At 45.1% G+C, this 25,155-nt stretch overlaps 1 protein-coding gene across 12 annotated transcripts in view; it reads right to left on the reverse strand.

Moving 5' to 3' along the window:
• The window catches only part of NPRL2 (NPR2 like, GATOR1 complex subunit), a 717,787-nt gene that overhangs the window by 576,712 nt on the left and 115,920 nt on the right, over positions 1–25,155 (reverse strand). For 3 of the 12 annotated variants that reach the window (XM_069644042.1, XM_069644040.1, XM_069644041.1), the window contains exons 3-4: positions 22,264–22,421; positions 15,779–15,910 (exon numbers count right to left, since the gene is read on the reverse strand). In XM_069644042.1, the coding sequence (XP_069500143.1) occupies positions 15,779–15,910; positions 22,264–22,290 (159 nt within the window). In that variant the 5' untranslated portion in view covers positions 22,291–22,421. Of the gene's footprint in view, positions 1–9,086; positions 9,207–15,778; positions 15,911–22,263; positions 22,422–25,155 lie in introns of those variants that run through there. The other 9 variants (XM_069644051.1, XM_069644048.1, XM_069644049.1 and 6 more) reach the window with 4 other exon arrangements.

The following is a 25,155-nucleotide window of genomic DNA, read 5'->3' on the forward strand; positions in this document are numbered from 1 at the left end:
GCAGGATGTGGACCGATGGTGCACCCCACCTTCAGTTCCTCATAGCGTCATTCCTCAAGTCGGAGGATCTGTTACACCGCCACCATTATTTAATCGTTGTCGGTGTGGTACGGAGCAACTCAATTAGGCAGCCATTGCTAAGGCTGCTCAACGGCGCCCGAAACCCCCGACCCCCCTCCACCGGTGATGAGATGTTTAAGTACCAGACAGAGGAACAGGTAGGTATCACATGCCTCACAGTTTTGTCCAGGGATCCGTAGGTGTCAGTGGTTAGTCACAATGCTGGACCATGCAGGATGTGGCAGATGGGCAAATTAACACATGAGAAATGTATATTAATTTAAAGTATATATGTTAGGAAATGTGTCAAGATATTTCTCAGTCTTGCCAATGTTAGGTTAGCCTCTTTCTCCTAGGCTTGTAAAAAAATACTTGCATTCCCTTTTTTTAATTTTGTATTACTACTGGTACAGCGATAATGACCCAGATGGGCACCTAAGCACACGTAGGCAGGAGTTTAGAAGAGAATCATTTTCACTCCGATCTTGAAAGTCAGCAGAGTGCCCATATGTCCTAGGTCTTCTGGGAAGTCCATCAGGAGGTGTAGGCTTTACCACTCCCTTAGGCTCACATCAGCTTCACAGGATGCACGGTAGAGGTAGACGTGAGCCTCCAGCAATTACTTCTTCCACCTTTTCATTGGCTCTTATGTAGAAGTGAGACTCTGCAGCCTCTCTTCAGACTCTCAGGAAGGGTCAGCCACTCACGTGTCACCTCCAATTGATTCCCATACTTGAACTTCCTTGCTGATTGACTTTCCGCTTTACCTTTTTTAAATTTTTTTATAACAGCATAAGAACTGCCACTCCCCTTTTTGTTTTTTTCTTCATATGCTTGCTAGTCTGTTTAATTTCCAAGCGCTTCATAGGTTCATGCAATATTAATCCTGCCCTCTGGTGCTCTGGGGCCCCTGGGTGTGATTTCACCAAAGTAGGCGGAGACAGTAAAGGATACAACGTCCTTGCCACCATTATGGCTTTCACTCTTCTCTTCAGTAGCAGCAGGCAAGACACCCTCTCTCTGAAAGCACCAGTGTTCTGGGTGTGCATGCATTGTGACAGGGTGAGGAACCAGACACTGTCAATAGGGGATAGGGAATGCGCTCAGCCTGTGGCAGGAGGCCTACCACTGGTTACACAGAGCTAATGCTACCCCAGAGGTGGGATGTGTGAGTTGGGAGGGCCTCAATCTGTGCCCGGATGAATTTGTCATGCACCACTGACTTTTGCTCCATACCTGGAGCACACAATGTTCGCCAGTATGCTTTCTACGTGTACCAGCAGGCCTGGCAGTGGAGACCCAAACTGGCAGCGCACCCTTTAGAGACACAGCGGCAAGCATTGCAGCTGAGGAATGCCGCACTCAACTCACTGGTAATGCAGCCATTCAAATTAGTTGGGCACCAACTCCATAAAAGACTTTGTTTCGGAAGGCCATCATGCCAAACGCCGGCAGACCTGTGGATAAAAAGAGCTGGGTTTGAGGCCTGTCATATGTGTTTCTTTGAATGTAACCAGGCCCCTAGGGAAAAGGAAGCCAGCTGTTGGCCCAATGAACCAGTTAATGGGCAACGCCAATGGCAGGGAGAGGGGGAGAATAAAGAGGCATGAAGTACATGTCAGTGGAGGTTGTTGGGCTGATTGTCAAAGGAAGAGGACCGAGAAACCAGACGGAGGGAGAATGGTGCCGCGGGGCGTAGAAAATTATCATGGGCGTGTGCAAGGTGAGGTATTGGTTGCTGAGAGAAAGTGGTACTTAAGTATGAGAGTTCGTGTTAGGTGAATGAGTGAGAATAAGGGGTGATTGAGAGGGTGATTGAGAGAGTAGTGTGCAGTAGTGGGAGGACAGCATATTAGATTCTAGAATTAGTAGTTGGGGAGTGGAGAGGAGAGAATTAGAGAGTAGAGGGAAGAGAGTAGTAGAGAGTAGCAGGAGGAGGGAATAGTGAGAATTGAGAGTAGTAGAGAAGTAGTGGGAAGAAAGGGTGGAGGTAGGCCGAACAGAGAGAGAGGAACACCGGAGGCATAGAAGAGAGTGTGTGTCTGGGTTATGAATAGTAGTTAGGAGAATAGTAGGAAGGGAAAGAAGACAAAGCAAATCTGAGGGTGAGGAGTACAAGGCGTGGAAGGAAAGGGCAAGTGGAGCATGGGTTTTTGAAAGGCAATTAACCGTTATAAAAACCACTGGGATGTTGTTAGACCCCCTGTATAGGATTCACCTTGAAATTCCCAGAGGCAGTTAGAGGGAGAGGGTGTTTGCCTTTAGGCCATCACAACCAGCATTCAGAATTTTAGATAGCTGGGGCTACCGATCTCTAGGGACAATTTTGGGGTTTAGGGACACCTGGGCTAGCGGGGGGGAAAAGCTCAGGGCAGATAAGTGAGGGAAGGCCTTTAGAAAGCTCCTATACAGAAAAGTCAATAAAAACCCTGAACCTTCTATGAGATTCGATCTGTTCTTGATGCCATTTGGGTCAATATGTAACATTTGTATCATGTGACTGTGATCCCAGCTCATGCATCCCTACTGCCACTCAATTATGAGCCGCACTACACAGGCATTGGGGCAAAAAGTGTCTGTAGATCCTCAATCCCTTATACGTCATAAACCTTAGCCTCCTTGTTGCCGGGCAAAAGACCACCACAAGTCCAAAACAGGCGGCCTGACTTTGTGACTAAAGAATTTTGAAGTTATAGAAACCTCTAGATTTGTAAAGCCTCTTCAGCTGAACAAAAGTGAAGTATAATATGGAAGACTAGGGGCGTGGCCTGGAGCTCATGGCGAGTGGAAGCTGAGTCGCCGTGCTCCGGCCGAGGCGCCGTTTCCAGATCCTTTTGCCTACTTAAAATCGCACCTGAGATAGAAAGAATCGGTTCCGAGGGGAGGGGAACCGACCCCGGATACGCTGCAGAGGTCTTCCCCTGGATCCGGGCCCCCGAGCCCACGGATTCGTCCCGATAACGGTCCCCCCCCTTGGCGGGACCCAAGATGGCGGCCATCTTACGAAACTAATGTCGCAGGAGAACGCCGGCCGCTCTTGCAGCCAAACCGACCTATCAACTTCTGCTGCGACTGCATCGGGGGTGAGGAGCCTCTACCTCTATCCGGCCCTGCTGAGTTGAACCAACCAGAGCCCCCGGCCGGGGAAACCAAACCGGGGCTCAGACCCACACCACCGAGCATGGCCCCGGCCGTCGACAACAGACGACGGTGGCGGTGGGGAGAGCGCCGGGCATGAGCGCGAACGACCTGATAAATATCCCACTGTACACCCTCTTGAAAACTTGAGCCTGGACCACCCTGCTTCCGACAAATAACCCCGGCGCCTGTCTCCACACGACTGAGTGGCGCCAATATGGCGTCCAGGAACAAGACAAAGGCAAGCACCATGGACACCTACGTGTCCGCTAAAGCGAAGACTCCTCCGCAGCCAAGCGCTTCCACTCCTGAACCCCCCCGAGCGCAACCAACAGGTTTCCCAGAAAACCAAGCACAAGTACTGGAGGCGATTGAATCATTGCGTGCGTTCATAGACATGAGAATTGGGGAGTTCAAATCTGAGCTGCAGCTTGTGTGCCAGGACGCCCGCAACTTGACGGAAAGGGTGACCTCCGCCGAATCCACCATTAAAGAGACGTCGGGAGACACAACGGAGCTGAAGGCCAAGGTGACGGACCTAGAACGGAAGGTACTCACACTTGAAGCCAGGGCCGAAGAGGCCGAGGGCCGAGCCAGACGCGCCAACATCCGAATACTGGGGGTGCCGGAGGGAAGCGAGGGCCCGAATCCGACGGCCTATGTGGAATCCCTGATACAACAGTAGGTGGGCGCAGGAAAGCTGACGCAGGGATTCTCGATTGAAAGGGCGCACAGATCGCTGCAGAAGAAATCCCCGCCGGGCTCGCGCCCCCGCCCTATAATTGCCAAAGTTCTGAACTTCCGAGATAGGGAGATTATCCTCCGACACTCCAGAGAGGAGGGCCCTATCGAACGCAACGACTCTAAGATCACGATCTACCCTGATTACACCCCGAAAGTTCAACGGGAGAGGAACTCATTCGTGCCGATCAAGGCTCGGCTCAGACAACTAGACCTAAAATATATGTTGCTCTACCCCTCCAGACTAAAAGTGATCCACAAGGGCATGGCGATCTTCTTGGAATCCCCGGCAGCGGCGACCATGTGGCTAGAGGACAACAATCTAGCAGCGGACAATGACTCTCAACTTTCCGCGAATTGATGACCCCCTCGCCCGATGCGAAGATGTCATGCCTCATATACTCAACTCGGACGTTAGGCACACGATCTAAGAAGAAGGTAACATCACCCAATAGTTCGCAAAGATGAAACGGCCCTCGCTCGGCCCCCGCCAGGCACAGGGCCCCACCCCCCACGAACAGAATAGGTCAGGCCAGTTGCCTGCCCGACCTTCCTCGTGCCCGATACCCGGATGGGTCCAGACGGTACGAGAGCGCCTGAGCACCCGCAAGACTCTGTCGTTGCTGGGCGCACCAGTTTTAGTTTTGTTATTTGTTTTTGTTCACACCACAGCCCTCAGACTACTAATGAAGCAGAAAAATGGGACCGGAGGCTCTTGGGGGCGGCGGACGGGACGTCGCCAGACCCTGAGGGGGATAATGCACCGCCCGGAGGCGGGGGAGGCGTGGAAGACGAGGCTGAAACAATAACTCCATGGCGTCCCAAATCAAGGTGATGACGTGGAATGTGAGGGGCATGGGCACGTACATGAGAAGGAATCGGATCCACTCCTATCTGCGTAGGAAAAAGATATCAATAGCAATGCTCCAAGAAACCCACCTCACGGACGAAGCAACGGCCAAACTCTCCGATAAGTGGGGAGGTACTGGGAAAGGGGCGCCTTATTCCAAATTCGCCAGAGGAGTGTTCACGTGGGTGAGCCCAACTGTCCCCTTCCACCTGTTGGGCCACAAAGCCGATAAGGAGGGCAGATATCTAATATAATGGGGCACCATCGATTCCATACCGGTGTGCCTGGTGAACTCATATTTCCCGCAACAAGGAATACCCTCACACCTCGCAATGCTCACTGCCAAAATCATTCCCAGGAGAGAGAGCGCTTTCATATGGGGCGGCGACTTCAATTCCGTCAGGAACGGCGCTCTGGACAGGTCGGTCCCCCCCCGTTCCCTGAACAACCTCGCGTCTAACGCGCTGAACACGGCAATAGAACAGCTCGACCTGGTGGATATCTGGAGGGAACAACATCGCAACGAGAGGAGCTACTCCTATTACTCGGCCCCCCACAAGGTCCACACGAGAATAGACTATCTGTTCATTGATCGTGCGCTGGCTCAGCAGGTGGACGACACACTTTACCTAGGTAGAACCATATCTGATCACTCACCGCTGATCATGCAATGGACCCCTAGAGGACCCAGGCCACCAATCCCGCTATGGAGAATGCCACCCGCAGCACTCACGGACCACGCGTTCAGGGAGGAACTGGGTACCAAACTTGAAGATTATCTCGACATTAATACAGGTTCAGTATCACGCTGGAGCACACTCTGGGAGGCCATGAAAGTTGTCACAAGAGGCGAAGTTATATCAGGTGCCGGAGGTATTCGCAAACAACTGAGACTGAAACTGGAGAAACTGGAAGACAGGATCACCCACCTCGAATCCGAACTCAATAATGCGCCCGATGCCGAAACAGAGTTGAAGGACATCCGGGAGGAGTGCCTATTGGCATGGAACAGACTGTCCAAATTCGACTACGCGACCTACATAGCCAGAACTCACAAAGAAGCGGATAAGCCTGGTAGAATGCTTGCCTGGCTGTGTGGGCGCGAGTTTCCAAGACACCTCCCAACCGAAATAACGGATGAAAGGGGGACGACTCACCAGACGCAACGAGATATCAACTCAGCTTTTGCGGCCTTCTACTCCAGGTTGTACGCCCATGACGCCAAAATACCAGTGGACGACATCAGGACCACACTGGCCGAGATTGAGCTCCCAAGTCTGACGGAGGCCCAGAGAGAGTCATTGGATGCAGAGATCACCGCTGAGGACGTGACATATGCGATCCAGTCGCTGACCACTTGTAAAACCCCCGGGAGCGATGGACTCCCGCCCGAATTCTACAAAGCCTACGCAGCGACCCTTGCCCCGACACTCCACAGGGTCTATATGGAGGCATTTGAAACTGGGACCTTACCTGACTCCATGAAAGAGACAATTATTATCCCTATACTCAAACCTAACAAACCCGCCAACAACTGCGAATCATACCGCCCGATTGCCATGCTGAACTACGACTGTAAAATTCTGACCACAATTTTAGCTAAAAGGCTGGCGAAGGTGATTGGAACCTTGATCCATGAAGACCAGAATGGCTTTGTGCCAGGTCGCAACACCACTGCGAACCTGAGGAGGCTCCAACATATCATGGCGGAGACCCACGACCGAGATGAAGACCTCGCTGTACTCTCTCTGGATGCCATAAAAGCTTTTGATTCCATCTATTGGGAGTGGTTGATTGAAGTACTAAAGGAATTCGGCTTTGGAGCGAGCTTCGTGAGGTGGATCGAGGTACTGTACAACACCCCGACAGCGAGGGTGAAGACTGGAACGACGATGTCCGAGGCCTGGCCGATACAGCGCGGCACCCGACAAGGATGCCCACTATCCCCAATGTTATATATACTGGGCCTGGAGCCAGTGGCTGCCTACTTCAGGGCACAACATTTTGACGTGGGCATCGGGCTGGGCAGGGACTATGCCATAATATCCATGTATGCGGACGATGTCCTCCTGTACTTGAATAACCCCCGGCTCAACGCACACGTTGCGCTCGATATCCTCGACAACTACTCCCGATACTCCGGAATAACATTCAGCAAACTGAAGTCTTGTGCGTTCCCGCTGGCGAGACTTAGGGGCCTGGCTGAGTCAGACCTCCCAGACGTCGGGATACGATGGCAACTAGAGCACTTTAAATACCTGGGAATTGACGTGTGCCATACCCCAGCTCTCACACATGACCATAACACGGAAAAAGCTGTTAGGACCCTTCGCAAATCCATGAACTTTTGGTCGAAGCTACCACTGGCGGTAATGGGCAGAGCCGCAATAGTCAAAATGATAATTCTCCCCCGCCTCTTGTACCACTTCACGAACGTATGCTTCTACATCAGGCCGCCTTTCTTCAAAAAACTGGACTCTCTCATCAAGGACTTCATATGGGGGTCCTCCAGACACAAGATCTCCCTCCCCACACTCACGCTCCCGCACAAAGAAGGTGGGATACAACTACCGGATTTGCAAAGGTACTATCTGGCCGCACAGCTCAGTCACACAACGAAATGGCTTTCTGATGAACTTTCGTCGGAAACGAAGCTCCTCCGTAACCAGACTTCCAGGCTGTTCCCCAAGGAGATGCTTTGGAACCCGATGAAACAAGCTTCAGGAGTCCCCATGATTGTCACCTTGGGCCGGCAGGTGTGGGCCAGAACCGGCTTTCTCCGACACCTGGAGCACCCCTACAATCCCAGTGCCCCCATCCTGGCTGACGTGTGCAAGACCCACGCAGACTTAGCGACAGCGAGACAATGGGAGAGAGCCGGAATCTACACATGGGGAGATCTGTTCGAAGACGGCACGTTCAGAGAACTCGAATCCTTACAAGCCAACGAAGGCATTTCAAACGCCCAATTCTTGTGGTACCACCGCCTCAAGCGGACGGCAAAGGCACAATGGCCCGTCTGGCCAGAGGAACCCCCACCGGACCCCCTTCTTCAGGAGATGTATGACCTAGCAGATGGCTGGAGACCGGTCTCCCGCTTATACGCCAAGCTGAACGACAGACCCAACCCAAAAAGCGCGCCCCTGAGACAAAAATGGGAATCCGACCTGGGGGTCCCGCTCACCGACGGCGAATGGGAGCGAATACTTCTGTACCCCAAGGAGGTGTCGAGGAATGTCAGATTTAAACAAGTCCAGTTAAATGTCCTATACTGGACATACATGACTCCGCTAAGAGTTGCCACCTTCAACAATCGTGCACTCCCGCACTGCCCCTGGTGCGGTAACGACAAGGCGGACTTGATCCATATGCTTTGGACCTGCACCAAAACTGCGCACTTCTGGTCCATGGTGGAACGTACTTGCACTGAGGCGGGGCTCACAAGATACGAGTGGAACCCAAAGGAATGCCTGCTGGGAGCCCATCCCAGACTCAGCAAACACAAGCATCAGGTCAAATTAATGGACCTTGCTTGCATCCTTGCGAAGAGGTCCGTGGCGATGGCATGGAAATCCCCAAGGGGCCCTAGACACGGACGTTGGCTCAAAGACCTGGAAAAGTGGACGGAGGCGGAGACTAGGGCCTGGCAGGATGGTATCCGCTCGAACGATGACGACTCCAATGAAGCTCTGGACTCATGGAAGGCCCTGGTGCGTGACATTCAATTTGCCTCCGACCACAAACCCCCCTGAATTTTCGCTCCTAACAGAATACCGCCTGTGACTGGTTTCCAAGAATGGCCAACACCATACCCAGCCCCCCACGACCACGGATTTGCTGCACACCGACCCCCCCCCTCCGCCCCCCATCACGGACGATACATTGCTCTATGAAGGCTGTGGAAGTTAAGTAGTTAAATAGTTAATTTGTTTTAAGTTGTTTGCTAAGTCACTGTTTGTTGTTTGTTTCGCACTTTTACAAATGCCAATAAAATGTTTTAAAAAAATTTAAAAAAAATAATATGGAAGACTAAGAGACTCTTTTTCCTGATTTAGATGTCAATTAGATACTATTTTGGAAGGAAACATAGAACTGTACATACTAGCGCTGCTCTGCTGATTTTCTTTTCCCGCCCAACTACAGTTTTTTTTATATTTCCTTTGTTTTAAAATGGGTCCAATGTCATGCTCCTTCTTACCTCCCTTGTTCCAGTGTCTCTATACCTCCCTTTGCTTTTCCCCTTAGCTTTATTCAGCTGTCCCAGGTCCTCGCTGTGCTCATTCTTGCTTTCACTCACTTGCATTGCTTTCTCCCAAATTCTAGAGTGCCCTTCCGCTGCATGAACGCTCCGTTCCTTCTTGTTCCCCTTTCTTTCTTCTCTGAAAGCTCATCTTCTGGTGTGGTTCCTGGATTGCGCTATCAACGTTTCGCATGTAAACAGCGTGAAGTGTCCATTGCATAGCCACGTATGCAAAAGGTGGCGAAAATAGGAACAAAGTGGGGTGTGGCGGGGCGTGTTACACGAGAAGAGAGAGAAAGCAAGAGAGAGACAGACAGACAGACTTTTGCGACTCCAGTTTCAGAAAGAACAGTACGCAATGGGAATTTCAAAATTATGACTTTCAAAAAGAACACATGAAATCCAGCTTCTTGCAACCGCCTAAATGAAACTGTAGCTCTGCATTGGCTGCTGCTGTAATTACATATACCTTTTTCCCTTAGTGTAAGTCTTTTGTACAGCACTTTAGTGAAAGTGCTATATAAATCCAGATAAATTAAATAGTCACGACTATTATGAACTTTCATACACTGCTGCAAATAGCTGTATAATCACTTGTTCATTGCATAAGTTTTAAAGATTAGGGCCATGCAGAATATCAGTTTATTTATAAGCCTCACTCTGTCATGCATATGGGTCTAATTTATTTCAAGTTTAAAAGCAACTTTAAGCCTTGTGTGTCGTAATACTTGCAGGCATTTCATTGTATATGCCAACAGATTAATCTGCAGGCGTGTCAGCACCCTAACAAGACACATCTCAGTGCTCCTCCCTTGGGTCTCCTGCTTGGGTCTCACTTCTCGTCTTTGGCTGATCCTCACTTTCGTCTTCCACTGTTCCTCTCTTGGGTCTCTCTACCCATCTCATCCCCGACGTCCAGAGCTCATGTTTTTATTCCATTCACTCATCTCTCTCGATTCCTCCTTTGTGCTCCCCCCCATTCCTCCCTTTAAGCCGCACGCTCCTCCCTAGGGTCTCACTGCTCACCCAAAGAACCCCCATAACACTCTGTTGTACCCATCACTGCCTAACATCTCTGAACCTTTCCTTCAGAACTCTATGCACATCTCCATGGATTCTATACCCATATGTTTTTTTTTTTAACATCTTTATTTATTGGTTTCAAACAAGTCGATACAAAATAGCAATACAATGTAAATACATATAGCAATATCTACAATTAAATCAAACATATCTCCTAAAACATCCATAAACTAGGCTCATTGGAGCATTGACACTCAATATAAGAACAACAGAGCCCTGCAATGAAATCTACTTTCCCCACATTTAAACAAATAGACAAACACACAACAAACACTGACACACCCACAATGACTATGGATACTAAAAAGTATTAATATTAATAATTGACCACTCAAATCAACACGTTATTCATTCGATGTCCCATTAACATACAAGTCCAGAAAGGATTACCATAAGTTCCAATAGGCTTCCTCTTTACCCTGTCTCAAACATGACTAGTTCAAACTCAGATAACATCACTACATCATTAAACCAATCCTCCAATGTTCTGGTCTTCTAAACCTTCAATATCTGACTTACTGCTATCACTAGGATTTCATCATTCCGTTAAACAACGGCCATTATTTGCTAACAAGACCTGTAACGGTCCTCTTGGAAATGTAAATCGATAAGGCCATATCCAACCTATCTAGCACCTCACACCAAAAGGATAATACTCTGGAGCAATACCACAACATATGGATCGATGTTCCCTTCTCTTTCCCACATCCCCAACATAAATCCTCAGTTATTAACCCCAAGGCACACACACACACACACACACAGGTGTCCAATACAATCGCCCCAAAACTTTCTGATAGATAAGTCGTAACTTAAGATCCATCTTATTAACATATACAACCCGCCACACCCATTTCCAAACTCCATCTCTGATAGCACAACCTAGATCTATCTCCCATTTCTGTTTTAAATTATTCCATGACTCTAACACTGAATCACTCTCCGGCATAAGTTTCAGATTCATAGATACATTACGTGGCAACAGACAAAATATGGCCCAACCCGCTGGTTCCTTCTCTATCGGTACTGATAACATACTGAGTACATGGGTCAGAAGATGATCTAATTCCTTAAACCTATTTCTCCCTCTCCCGCTTAAGTGAAACACCCTTTGAAGTTCCTCAAAGGACAATAAGTGCCCATCTCGCTATAAATCCCCTAGCGACAAGATCCCCTTTGAAATCCAGCTCCTCCAATACAAAGTCTTGTTCTCAAGTTGTAACACAGGGTTATGCAAAAACAATGATTTATGGCTCAAAAACACATTCCCGTTAAAATTAAAGGGATGGTCTAGTAAAAAATTTTATTTAAAAAATAGATAGGCCACATAAAAAAAAAATACTAGCATCCTCCGTTTTAAAACTTCCTATGTAAAATTTTGAGCTATTCAAGCTCAAAATTCGAAAAAGCAAGCACAGGGGCGCAGGCATTTTGTGAAATGGAGGCCCTCTTGTGCTGGCTTTTGCGGCACTAATGAAGGAAAAGCCAGCCAGCTGTAGTAAACAAAGTCTACCGCTGGGTGGCTTTCCCTTCATTTGTGCCGGGACTCGGAGGACGCGGACCAGAGACCAGAGCAGGAAAGCTGCAGCTGAATCTCGGTAAGTGCTATTTATTTTTTTTACAAAAAATAAGCACTAGCTGCGTTTTTTTTTCTAAGTTTTCCGGGCTGGAGGAGCCCGGAAAACTTAGAAATAAAACTGCAGCTTTAAAAACGTTGTATTTATGTTTGTGGTAGCTTTTGATGCGACCGCAAACATAAATACAACGTTATTGTGTTGGAAAACGCTGCGGTTTTCTTTCCACGGGGAGCCCGAGAGCCCCAAATGGGAAAGCAGATTTAGGCAGACAACGCAGCATTTAGCATTTCCCATTTGGGTCTCTCGGGCTCCCCACAGGGAGCCCGAGAGCCCCAAATGGGAAATCAGCTGCAGGTAGAAACACTACGCGGCATGTAAACATAACCGCGTGTGTTTCTGCCTGCTGTGGCTTTCACTTTGGGTCCCTGGTGCTCCCGGAGACCCAAAGTGATAGCCACAGCAGGCAGAAACACACGCGGTTGTGTTGGAAAACGCTGCGGTTTTTCTTTCCAAGTTTCTCAGGCTCCTCCGAGCCGGAGGAGCCTGAGAAACTTGGAAAGAAAAACCGCAGCGTTTTCCAACACAATAACGTTGTATTTATGTTTGCGGTCGATTCAATAGCGACCGCATACATAAATACAATGTTTTTAAAACTGCGGTTTTATTTCTAAGTTTTCCGGGCTCCTCCAGCCCGGAAAACTTAGAATAAAAGCTGCAGCTAGTGCTTATTTTTTGTAAAAGAAATAAATGGCACTTACCGAGATTCAGCTGCAGCTTTCCTGCTCTGGTCTCCGGTCCGCGTCCTCCGAGTCCCGGCACTAATGAAGGGAAAGCCACCCAGCGGTAAACTTTGTTTACTACAGCTGGCTGGCTTTTCCTTCATTAGTGCCGCAAAAGCAAAAGCCAGCACAGGAGGGCCTCCATTTCACAAAATGGCTGCGCCCCTGTGCTTGCTTTTTCGAATTTTGAGCTTGAATAGCTCAAAAATTTACATAGGAAGTTTTAAAACGGAGGATGCTAGTTTTTTTTTTATGTGGCCTATCTATTTTTTAAATAAAAAATTTTACTAGACCATCCCTTTAAGTATCCACCATGACATTAAATATTTGGCCACCTTAACAGCAAGTATTTTAGCAGACCCTTTGGGCAGCTTTCCCATAGAAAAGATATTTTCCAATCGAAACTGTAGCAAGGCATCCCTCTCTATTGCAAACCAGTGTGGTTCTTGTTCTGTCTCTACCGTCGCATATAAGGCCTCTTTCTTCAAGATGAATCCACTGTGATCATTTTCCAGGTTTGGATATCCAAACCTCCTTCTTTAGCGTCTCGTTGCAAAATAAACTTCGGAATCTTAGGAGCCTTTTTCTCACCCCAGAGAAAATCCTGAAAAACCCAATCAATTTCCTTAATCAACTTCTTTGAGAAACTAAGGGGGATGATTGCATAATATACAAGATTATATGTAGAAGTGACATTTTAATTGTATTAATCTTCACCCAAATCCCTAAATCCAGTCTTGACCATTTTCCAATGTCTCTCCTAAGAGTTTCTAATAACTTAGTTACATTAAATTGAACCATCTTTCGTATATCTCTAATCAGGAAAATCCCCAAATATTTGAAAGACATATCAGACCACCTACAATTCCATTCCACAAAATCTCCCCTTCTAACCGTCATCGAGAGAGGGAACATCTCTGTTTTGTCCCAGTTGATTTTATAACCCGAAAACGTTCCCATTTTTTCAAGTACTTCCTAAGAACCACACTACCCCTTTCAGGATCCGAGAGCACCACCACCATATCATCAGCGTAAGAAAGCACCTTAACTTCCTTAGTCCCAAAGTACAGACCATGATTCCTCTGCTCATTCCGTATCAATGCTACCAAAGGCTCCAAGGCAATGTTGAATAAAAAAGATGATAAAGGATATCCCGGTCTTGTTCCTCTAGCAAGACTAAAGGCTTCCGATAATTCACCATTGACCCAAACACACGCCTTAGCAGTGCCCTGAAGACAACGAACCATCCCTCTAAATCTACTTCCAAATCCCATTTTCACCATTGTAAATTCCTGAAAATCCCAGTTTACTCTGTCAAGTGCATTCTCAGCATCCATGAAGACCAAGGCAGCATTGACAGGTTCATTACTTTCATTACTGTATAGACTTATTATATTGCTCAGCGGCAGCGTGCGCGTCTTGGAAGCAAGACGACACAAAGCAACAACAGGTTCGATCCCCGGGTCCGCGCTTAGAAACCTCTGGGTGTTTAAGCGCGTTATAAATACGTAACTAAGACAAAAATAAAAAAACAATTACGCAACTCAGAAAAACAAACAATTTCTGTAACAGCGCCTCGATGCCTGCGGGCTGTGTGAGCACTTTATAAATGTAAAATAAATAAATAAATATCCACTAAAGTCCTTATATTATCATATCCAGATCTTCCCTTCATGATCCCCACTTGAGATTCATTAATTATTTTCCCAATACAACCACCCAATCTATTTGCCATTATGTTGATGAAAAGTTTGACATCCACATTTAACAGAGAAATTGGTCTATAATTCTTACATTTTTGACTATCCCTCCCTTCTTTTGGTATCACTGTTATCATGGCCTCAGTCATTGTCTGGCACAATCCCTTCCCTCATAAAAATGAGTTAAACAATCTACATAATATTGCGGCCAAAAATGTATCAAATTTCCTATAAAACTCAACAGGTAACCTGTCTAAACCCAGAGATTTTCCCACTTGAAGTTGCCCAATCGCCAACAATACCTCATCAATCTCAATATCCGCCTCAAGCATTCCATTATCATCGAATGATAGTTTTTTTATAGGAATTTTCTCAAACATGCTCTCTAGATCTTGATTTGATATTGATTCCTTTTCCGTATATAAAGCTTTGTAATAATTTCTAAAAGTTTCACAAATCTGAGTATTTCTCCACATCAATTGATCACTCTCTTCTTCAATTCCCTGAACAAAGGGCCTCCCATTCCTATCCTTCAACCTATTCGCCAATAACCGGCCACTTCTGTCTCCAGTCTCCCAATATTTTTGTCGTGAAAAAACAGACCCCCATTCTGCCATCAAGTTGGTTGCATTTGCCAACTTTTCCCAAACCCGATTCATCTCAGCCTTATCTTTAGTCCTCCCTAGTCGGGCATATTTTTTGTTGCAGTTTTGTCAACTGTGCTTCCAATAACTTCAGATCATTCATGGATTTTTTCCGAAGGCGAAAGGTCCAGTCAATCATAAGACCCCTAATTGTGGCTTTAAAACTGTACCATAAAATCCCTTGATCAGCAGAACTTTCATTTATTTTAAAAAAAAATGGGTCATATGTGACAGCGGATCTACTGTCACAGCCTTTTCCTCTAATATCCCGTCTTTAACCTCCATTTTCTAAAGGATTGAACTACCACATCCATCTGTAGGCAAAGATCCACTGGCGCATGATCAGACATTTCCCTCTCCCCAATATTAACTTCAAGAGTCCTGTCCAACAATGTCCTAGTGATCAATATATAATCCAACCTAGAAAAAAAATTATGCACTGGTGAAAAAAAATTAAATTCTTTTTCAGAAGGATGTATATCCCTCCATATATCAAGCAATCCAAATTTTTCAAGAAAAAAAATCAAATTCCGTACATGTATTCACATTGGTATATCTACAGGACCTGATTCTGCCTAGCTTGTAATCACGAACACAGTTAAAATCCCCCCTCTGCCCCCAAGATAATTGTCTCGCCATTCATTTCATTCAAGGGTTTTGAAATATCATCAAAGAGACCCCTACCAGGAGTGGATGGCCCGTAAATGCAACGTAAGGTGATCCGTCTTTCTATATAAATGATATCAGAAAAAAATCATACGACCTTCCCCATCCATCACCACCTTTTCAACTTTATATTGCAAACCTTTCCTGAATAAAATACTTACTTCCCTGGAATTGCTACCCATATGTTTGCTCCTCATATGCTTTAACATCTCTTTGCTCAGTCTTCCAGTGTCTACCTCTTGTTTGCATGGGGCTCTCTTTCCATTGACAGTAATTCACTTACCCTCAGGAGCCTCTCACCTGGTATGTGATCTTTGGTCCCAGCGTGGGATGAAATTCACTGAAGAAGATGCATTCAATTCTGCCACTGCTTGCCATGTTTACTGCTAGAAGACGCCAAAGGAAACAGAGCGTTTGCTGCTGCAATACCTGCTGAATGCAATTGAGAAGAAATTCAACACTGACATTTTGAGCAGTAATGCCATCACCTCATTTAAATGCAGGTCTAATCATACATGCAACCTTGTGTGTCTCATCACTTTACTCTTATTATGTGTGGTATCTAATAACATCTCTGATGTAGGTTGAAGCCTGCCAACATGCTCCGTTCCTACTCTTTCCCCTTTCTTTCTTCTCTAAAAGCTCATCTTCCAGTGTACATCGTGGATTGCGCAATCAACTTTTTGCATGTAACAAGCCTAAAGCCTGCTATAAAAACCTTCAATTGAGAAGGTTTGCTGACTAGGATCTAGTTTATTCTGCTCATGGATATTTTTTGCTAAAGATTCTTTGAAAGTGGAGTTGTGAGACTCTAGTATAAGGTTTTCTTGAATCTGTCTTCTATAATGTGTTCAATAATGAAGCTTGGATAATGCAATCACTTGCGTGGGTGACTTAAGGTCAAAGCGGGATAGAATCGGGTTTACCAAGTGAGTGTTAGACCTACCAGAGTGGTTAACAGCAGTAGTTAGTAAGTAGGGCCACAAAGACACCTGCCTAATTTTGGGAATTATCAGAAGGGTGGTTCAACAGGAGGTTACAGCCCAAAGCTAGAGAATGCAGGGCATGGAGTATGTAGAAGGGATACCCCAAGGCCACCCTCATTGAATCTCAGCTCGAAGGCAAGGGAGTGCTAATGCAATAAACAGACAAACTGAAAACCAACAGGGTAGAAATAGATACATTTCCCTATCTCCAAACACTCGGCTAAGGTAGCAAGAGATTTGGTACAGTTACACGTTCAACGAAGGTAAAAGTAAAGAAGTTTCCTATGAAAAGAAGCACCCGTGCCAAATTTAGGAGCCCCACAGATAAAATGTGTTAGATCTGGACTTCCCGAACAAAAAAAACAAAACAAACAAAATAAATAAAAAGGTGGGAAACAACGTTATTGAAGCAATGTTCCCTGGTGCAAAAGAGAATTGGAAAGAGACAGAGCGGAAGCTAGGAGGTTGGGGGTGAACATTAGGTGGTGAAGGAACTGGTGGCGAATGATTGAAGGTTGGAGAGTGAACACCCAGAGAGGAAGGAAGTTGTAAAGATGGATAGGAAGTTAGAGGGTGAAAATCAAGGTGGGAGTCCCAAGAGACTCAGAGAGGAAGGCCAGCTAGCTTGTCACCAAGGAGGGTCCCGGCAGATCGATCTGAGACAGGGCATAGAGGTGGGAGAAGGTACAAGTCGGTATTGTCTCCCTGGATCTTTGGAAGTACTGTGATTTTCCCCCTGAAGCATTTCAATGCAATAATATGCGGGTGGAGACCTCCACAGCCCCATACTCCCCTCACATTATTACCCTAACCCACCCCCACACATAGCTGTGTTAAAATTCACAGTAAAAAATGTTACCGTCATCAGTATTTTTTGCTGCACAGTAATGGGGTGATACTGTCTCCATGAGGGAGCGTAAGCTTATTCCAGGTTTGGAGAGTTAACTGGCAAATTAATCAGGATCATAGAAACGGGATACAGTCCGATCCAGAATCTCAGAGAAGAACCCAAGGACTGATGAAAAATGTGGGTGCCAAATAAAAAGCTGGAACTGTTCTGCATCCTGCTACGCGAGACGAAGCATCTGACAGATGGACGCTTGTCCAATCAGAATTATTCCTAATGATTTAGCAGGGGCAGCTCACACATGGGGCACTAGGGTGTTACCACACCCCGCAAACCCTTATTTTCAGGACCCTGTGGGCTCTGAAAACTAACCTAGCAAAAAATGTAATTTGCATTACTTCATGCCAATGTAGTCTTTGCATTTGCAAATCATTGAAACATTTATTTTCCTGCAAATGCACAGACTGGTAGTTTTCCTAATACCTATAAAGCGCTGTATGTGGGCCAGTGATCGATGCTACAAGTGTCCTGCACGGTCACGTACAGTGTCCTGAAAGGCATTAGGATGATCTTGCAGCATCTGTTTCCCTAAGAGTGAGAGAGAGAGATGTCTAGGTTGATGTGTTTAAATGCTTGGTGCTGTGTGTGATGTTATGCATAGTAAGAGTGGTTGGGAGGGATTGTGAGGCCAGTATTGGGATGCTCTTTGGGAGGGGTTTTATGGGCATGGATGTAAATATTTGTTATGTATAAAAATAATATCTTCTTTTATTGTGCATCAACTATTAAGATTGAACAAACTGATCATAAAAAAACCACACAAAAAACCCCCACCAAGAACGTGATCAAAGTATATCCAAAACGATTGCAATCAGATTCAGGAGCCATACTCATGCGACCGAATAGCACGTTTAAGTTCCTAATAAGAGTTCAAGAAATGGCCAATGATGGGAAATCCATTGCCTGGAATGTATAGAGTCACATCCCAGAGTGTGGAGATGAATTAAGCTACATGAATGAAGCCAGAAGAAGTGCTAAAGGTAACTGAATAATAATATAAACCATACCATACCATGCTCTTCCAACTGGTAGATCCATTGGGGGTGGGGGGGGGGCTGCCAGACATGAGAACGTGATCAGCATCTTTATAAGTGGCAGCTTTGGACACTTTGGTGAGGTTGGTCGGCATGCCACAATCTATTTTTTTTTTTATGGGAATGCTTCAATGTACAGCTCAGGAGATATGCCCACTGTAGTGGTTCTTTCTAAGGAACACCTGAGTTAGTCCTATAATAAGACTGCTTAATGTTACAAAGAGAAAGCCCTACATGGTACCACAGTTATAAATCATACCATCATAGACTTAAATGGGAAGTCAGTTAAACGTCCCTAAAGCCCTAAAAATGTCGCTTAAAAAAAATTAAAAAATTTAAAAAAAAGATTTCAGCAACTAAAAGGAGTGTATCACTCAACTAACTGACCACATTTAAGGCATTTGCATTACTTTTATAAAAAGAAATATCAGCTAGAGCCCAGCGAAAGGGGCCCGTTGTACCCTCCCTGCTTACTTCTTGTACCCCTCTACCCTCGTTAGCAAACACTCTCTGTCAACACCATTTCCAACCCCCACCGACCCTTTTGAAGGGAAGACAGTATCCATTAGAAGTACGTGTTCAGGAATTATGAGGTACAAACCACAAATAAACAATGTGCAAGTCAGTGTCATTGCAACAGGTCTCCTACTGCTGCGTGATGATGTGTTAAACAGAGAAAGCTTCGGTCTTAAACCAGTGCCCATGGTAGATGTGCCCTCTCTTAATTTCAATGTATATGGTTGGGTATCCAGTGATAGAGAATACAATTACAGAAAAAGCTAAAACAGAGGGGAAAAAACATCGAACATAAAAAAAAAATAGATATGGGGATGAGGTAAGGGGGTAAAACGGGTGGGAATGGGGTTGGTTTAAGCACATAAAGAAACAGGACAGGGGGGGGTTGTGGGGAACCCCAACCCAAAAAAACAATATTATTTCACTGTTATTGTTTTCGCTGAAAACGCATTCTCTGTTATACATACTCTGTAATCCCCTAGAACCTATGGTTGATGCTACTGTGGGAAACATCTAGTATGGAGGTTGTTCTGGGGTAAGAAAGATGAGCCCTGCTAGCCTGTATGACATGACTGTGGAATGGTTTACCTGGTCTGGGCTTCACCAATAATGGCAGAGAATGGACATCACCCTTTATGAAGAGGTGAAATTTAACCGTAGGTCATGTATAGAAACGAGGGTAGTCTCAATGGTTGAATGCCTAGAAATTCCTCGGTTAAAGAAAATTGCTGCTTGACAACAGTGGACCAAGTAATATAGAAACCAAAGAAGGTCACTTGGCGGAGGATCAGTAAAACATGTTCCCTATAAATACTAATACGCTGCTTGGTGAAGACGCAATATACATATAATACATATAAAGGAACTGCGTAAAAAAGATTAACACTGGGCCTTAATAAAGACAGTGATAATGCAACCATCTACGATAGGTTTCAATAAGACCGAAATTGTTGTGACATACCAAGCGGTATAAACAGAACATAAAAGTATAATCACACAAAGGAACAAGTCCGGATTAAAAAACTTTTAAAGTATTTTTTTAAAACACAAAAATAGTTTGCCTATCGACAATGTTGTCTGCTCAAGTGTAACGCTTGAAATGGTGGTACAAACATCCATTATTACACAGATAGGTATTGATCTGTAACCGTGGGCCCTTTCATTACTGTGATGATCCATCTCAGTGTATGTTCAAAAAAGCCGACATGTTTTCTTCCATTCAGGCATTCGAGGAACTTCGTCAAAGGGCAGGTATGTGAAGGACGGACTGTGGGAAATAAATAGCATAGGGATTATGTGGAGGGTGTGGGGGCATTAAGTCTGAATGAAACAAGTAGGGATTGAATAACATCATGCCCATCAGCGAAAAATGTTGTATGTCACTTCAACCGGAATAAATCCAGATCCTGTATAATGCAGGCGATTGAGAACTGCTTGCTGGAGTCCTCATTAATTATTTAGGAGGAACATTGTCTATCAGGCCTCGACAAATCTTTAAACATCTACTGGTCCTGCTGGTCTAATCATTTCATTTAATTTATCTTCTCAGCCTAAGAGTAATGTACTTTACCCATGGGAATGACAATTTTCTTTTTGTATTAGAAACATTCTTGGTGTGTAAAGAAACCTATGCAGCGCTGTGAATGTGCCTTTTAAATCACTAAGAAACATTTACACAGCCATACATACTACAAATCAAATAGTATAATATAATTGCAGTCTTCTGAATTTAACTTTAATGGTTTTCTTGTACCTTGATTACTATTGGCCTCAAATAGGGGTTGGGCGGAGCAGTAAATGTGGTGGTAATGCTATTACGCTGCATTACCGCTTCCCAAACTTGGGATTGGGCAGAAAGTGGGAGCTTTACCTCCAGCTTTTTGCTGGAGGTTAAAAACCTCCCCTTTCCACCCATTTCCGGCACTATTAACGCACCGCTAATAGTGCTGTTACTCACAGAGTCCATTTGGACTCTACAAAAAATGTGGCGTAACAGGCTTTCCGCAACTCGGGATCCGGCACCAATAGCACCGGACTGAGTTGTGGTAAAGCTATTTGCGTTGGCGGTATCCTGGCACAATTACCGCTGGGATACCGCCAAAGCCGTGATGTGGCCCTATGGCCCGTAACCTGTGAAATGTTAGCATGCAGGGGCTGCTCATGTGGATGGTTGACTGTTTGCAGGATCTTTGAATTTGAAGAACTGCTACTGTACAAGAATACCAGCTTGCATCGTCCGCCAATGTGGACAGCTGCATGTCCTTATGGAGTCCCAATGTGCAGGGTCGTCTCTTAATATGGAGAGTTAATATTTAGGGCTGCCATTTTACAGATCAAAAGGTAAAGAGTTGCCAGTTTACATGGTATTCTAATGGGCTGGCGACCAGTTTTAAGGACTGCTAGTGCACATAGCCCTAGTTTATCCGAGCTGCTTATGGAAAGAGAAAGAAAGAAAACAAGTGAAAAGCATAACTGCTACTAGAGCGAAAACAAGGGAAGAAAAAGAGACAGAGAGAAAGACAGAGAAAAGATTGCTGGGGGGAGCCCAGCTAGCCCCTAGTCCTGACAGTCCCCACTGTGATGAATCCTGCAGAGTCCTCACAAAGACCCTACCTAAAGTCTCCTCCCAGGTGGCCTGGGGAAGGAAGCTGCTACCTGATCCCGACCCTGGGGGTGGTATTAGCCAGAAGGATCACCTGGGAGGAGAAGGTCCCCAAGGGAACGGGAGGACTCTGTTGGGAGAAACGCTGTGTTAGTCTTCTTCAGAGGAGGAAGAGTCAGTGATGCAGGAATATGTAATGGCTTGCTGTCGGAGGGAGCTTCTTTTCCAACTAAGCCAACTATCCTGATGGTGGTGAAAACTGTCACAATCAATCATGTATTCATAGAGGTGAAGGCTCCTATGATCATCAGGGAAACGTTAAAGGTGAATCTCTAAACATGGACAAAGAGTGTGTCTGATGAAAAAACTTTCACCAGACCTGGGGTCGCTTGTAATGTAGTAAAAACTATTGAAGCAAATTACACTATTGCATATAATGTTGGAGAAAATATAATAGTTAGATTGCCATCTAATCCTTTATAGTTTTATTTGTAGTTATTTTTAATTCCCAAAGTTCATCTCTAGTTGAGGGAGCAGAATTCCAACCTATTGTCAATGCATTTCGGACCCAATAACTGGTCCTTCATCAGGGCGACTTCTATAGTGCCAGAAAAAAAAAAACGCTGATTAAATTACTAGTAATAGAGTTTGTCAATTCTCACAACAATTCTGCTCAAGCAACAAAACTCACACATATTGTTAAAGCTAAATAAGGATGCACTAAACTTGATGTCAAGTACCTGTAATTGGATGAACCTTTGCCGCATATGTGATGTGGCTGTGTGTTTCTTCAAATATTCACAACTGGAAGAATGCCATAATTTGTATCCAGAAATCCAAATTTCAGTATTTGTATTCACAATAGCGTCCAAATGCAAGTGTGACTGACGGTCCTTTTCTGCAAAATATACAGAAAAACAATATGTTGCTAGTGTATCCATTATTTCAAAATGAGGTGAATAGCTTCGATCATAGTAGGTCTTGTCAACTCATCTATTTATAATCAGGCATAATCTAACTCGTACCTTATTTCAAAGAAGACATCAACCCTGCTATTTGTGCAAATTAATCAATTGCAATATTCATCAATGCTTATATGCTAAACAGCTATCATATTTAAGAAAAAAACCTCTAAATTGGCCATGGCAAAATATACTCAAAGTTCCTTACCAACCTTCGTCAGTCGGTGTGCCTTCTCCAGCGCACTGTGAGCCACGCTGAGATGGCACACCGACTGCCGGCAGTTCCATCACAGCGGTCCCTGAGAACTAGCCTCTACAGGAGACTACATAGGATGCTTCACTCACAAGAATATCCCGTCCTGATGAAGGCCTACACCACCAGAGCTCACCAAGCTTATCTTTAAAATGGCCGAAACACTGTTGTGTTGACTTGTTTATGTTGTTGTTCAACTCTAGATTGTTCCCACACAATTGTGCTGATTACCCAACTATTAATCCACTAAGTTCTCTAGCTTCCTTCCCAAGGAACCTATCGAGAATGTATAAGCAAAAGAATTTGGTATTTCAAATATTTTTCATTTGATTCATTTAACTCAGGTACTATACCGTGTATGTTTTAATGTTGAATATCCCATGCTCTATAAATTCAAGTTTATCTTGACACTTACTGCACACAAATTAAATCTGAACTGCAGTATACAGACTTTTTCGTAATTCTGTGTCCACCAAGTCATGTTTTGACAAATTCAGGATTCAGTTGCTCTATTTCAGTAGTTAGATTTCCATGACCTTGCTCATTTGTGTTTTTCTATATAAGTGTACCTACCTGGGCAGAGCAAGGCATCAACCAGGCGCCCCGTTGAATATTCGCCAACAAATATATACTTCAATAAAGCATAGTGTTATGGGAAACTGAAGATAAAATATGGAAGCTCTAGTGGTTACAGTGAGGAGCCCGTGGGTCCATAAATTCCTCAAAGTCAGTTTCGTATTTTCAAGAGAAAATGTTTCTGTGGGGAGAGGTAGTGTATCTGTGCGCTGCAGCACTGACACAGTAAGTAAAGGAGGACAGACTGGGAGGAATTCTTACCTCGACATGGTGTGCCAGGGTTCCAACCTCCGGCACAATCCGATACAGAAGAGTTCTGATCCAGGCATGGTTTACAATGTGTTTATATAAGCGGGTGAGCCAGTGGGAATGAAGCAGGGAGTGCTTAACCAATCTATTTGACGGAATGGGCCAAAAAGACCGAGATTAAATGAAAGAATGGGAGATTTGGCTGAAAAGTTCGACCAAATCCCCCATTCGGTAGTGCGGGCTGTGGGGGTGTGCCCCGCACCCTTGCTGGTGGTTGAAGGGATGTCCCCTGCTGCCAGTCCCAAAAGAAATCCCAAAAAACAAAAAGGACCCTGCGGCGCCGGTTCCCGATCACAGAGTGAAAGGGAACAGGCGTCGCAGGGACATATCGAGTCGTCAGCAAGGTAAGTACGGGGTGTGGGTGGGGTCCCAAGTCGGAAATGTTCAGGGGAGAAAAGACTGAAGGTTATTTTATATCTTCAGTCTTTTCTCCCTTGAACATTTCCATCTCAGGCTTTCAACCCCGATCCCTATTTGACACTTAGTCGGTGTCTCAGCGATGTGGTATTATAGCTTCAAAGCCACAAAAGAAAGTAAACAAAGTAAATGGTATGATAATTTATTGGTTATATTGCAGCATATTATAGTCACAGGTGACGACTGGTCTATGGTGTGGGACAGCTTGCCTTACTTAAAAATGAACAAATCAATATAGAGAAGATGAAATAGTGACTAGCCATATAAAAAGAAATCAATGGCATTTCGCATAGGGCCCCAAAAGGAGGAAGTCCTATGAAGTACAGGCTCCATGCTCTTATTAAGGCCTGCAAAATGGCTTTTAATTAAGAAGATCATAATTTTTGAAAAGTTTGTACGAATTTTATTCTCTTTAGCTTTGTCATGGTGTATGATTTCTTTAGCACAGTCCATCTAATGTCATCTTCTGTATGATTTCTGCTGAAATAATGATTAACCAAGGTTGCTGGGGCCACTGTTACGTATGCAGCTGTGATGCTCGCACATACAGGTTCTCCCTTTTTTACTCCTCTTGGCTATGTATAGACGATTGCATGGTCAAAATATGGCATACATTACAATAGTAGTGTTACAGTTGGCGAAAGTGGGTTGTTTCCAAGGTTTTTCAGGCCAAGATTGAGCTGTGTGCTCCTCGCCATAAACCAGCAGACAGAGCAATTACCATATGGTGCATGACCAACCAACGGTGGAAGACTTAATAGGAGCATACTCTTCTTGAACCCAAATGTTGGAGCAGGCAGTCTGCTAACGGCAATGGCGTTTTATGGTATTTTTGATTTGCCAAAATCTGGTCGAAAAAGTGGTCACAAATACCAGCTTCTCATTCTTCTTCATCCTTATTGTTTTGGTCAGGTCGACTACTCTGTTGTTATTGAGTACTCTTACTAGATGGCTTCACCAGTTTCTCAGGACAGCCATGATTGAGGAATTTCGCTTCCTTTAGTCCCGTTTGTGTGTGCTATTTCTGTGGAGGCGAAGGAAATGGCCAAATTGTATGTTTTCTTTTCAAACTATCTGGATGGAAAGAGTTGTATCTCAGAAGTGCGTTTATATCA

This window comes from Ambystoma mexicanum, chromosome 2p (genome assembly GCF_040938575.1).
Source record: "Ambystoma mexicanum isolate Mex_15411 chromosome 2p, UKY_AmexF1_1, whole genome shotgun sequence".
NCBI classification, from domain to species: domain Eukaryota; kingdom Metazoa; phylum Chordata; class Amphibia; order Caudata; family Ambystomatidae; genus Ambystoma; species Ambystoma mexicanum.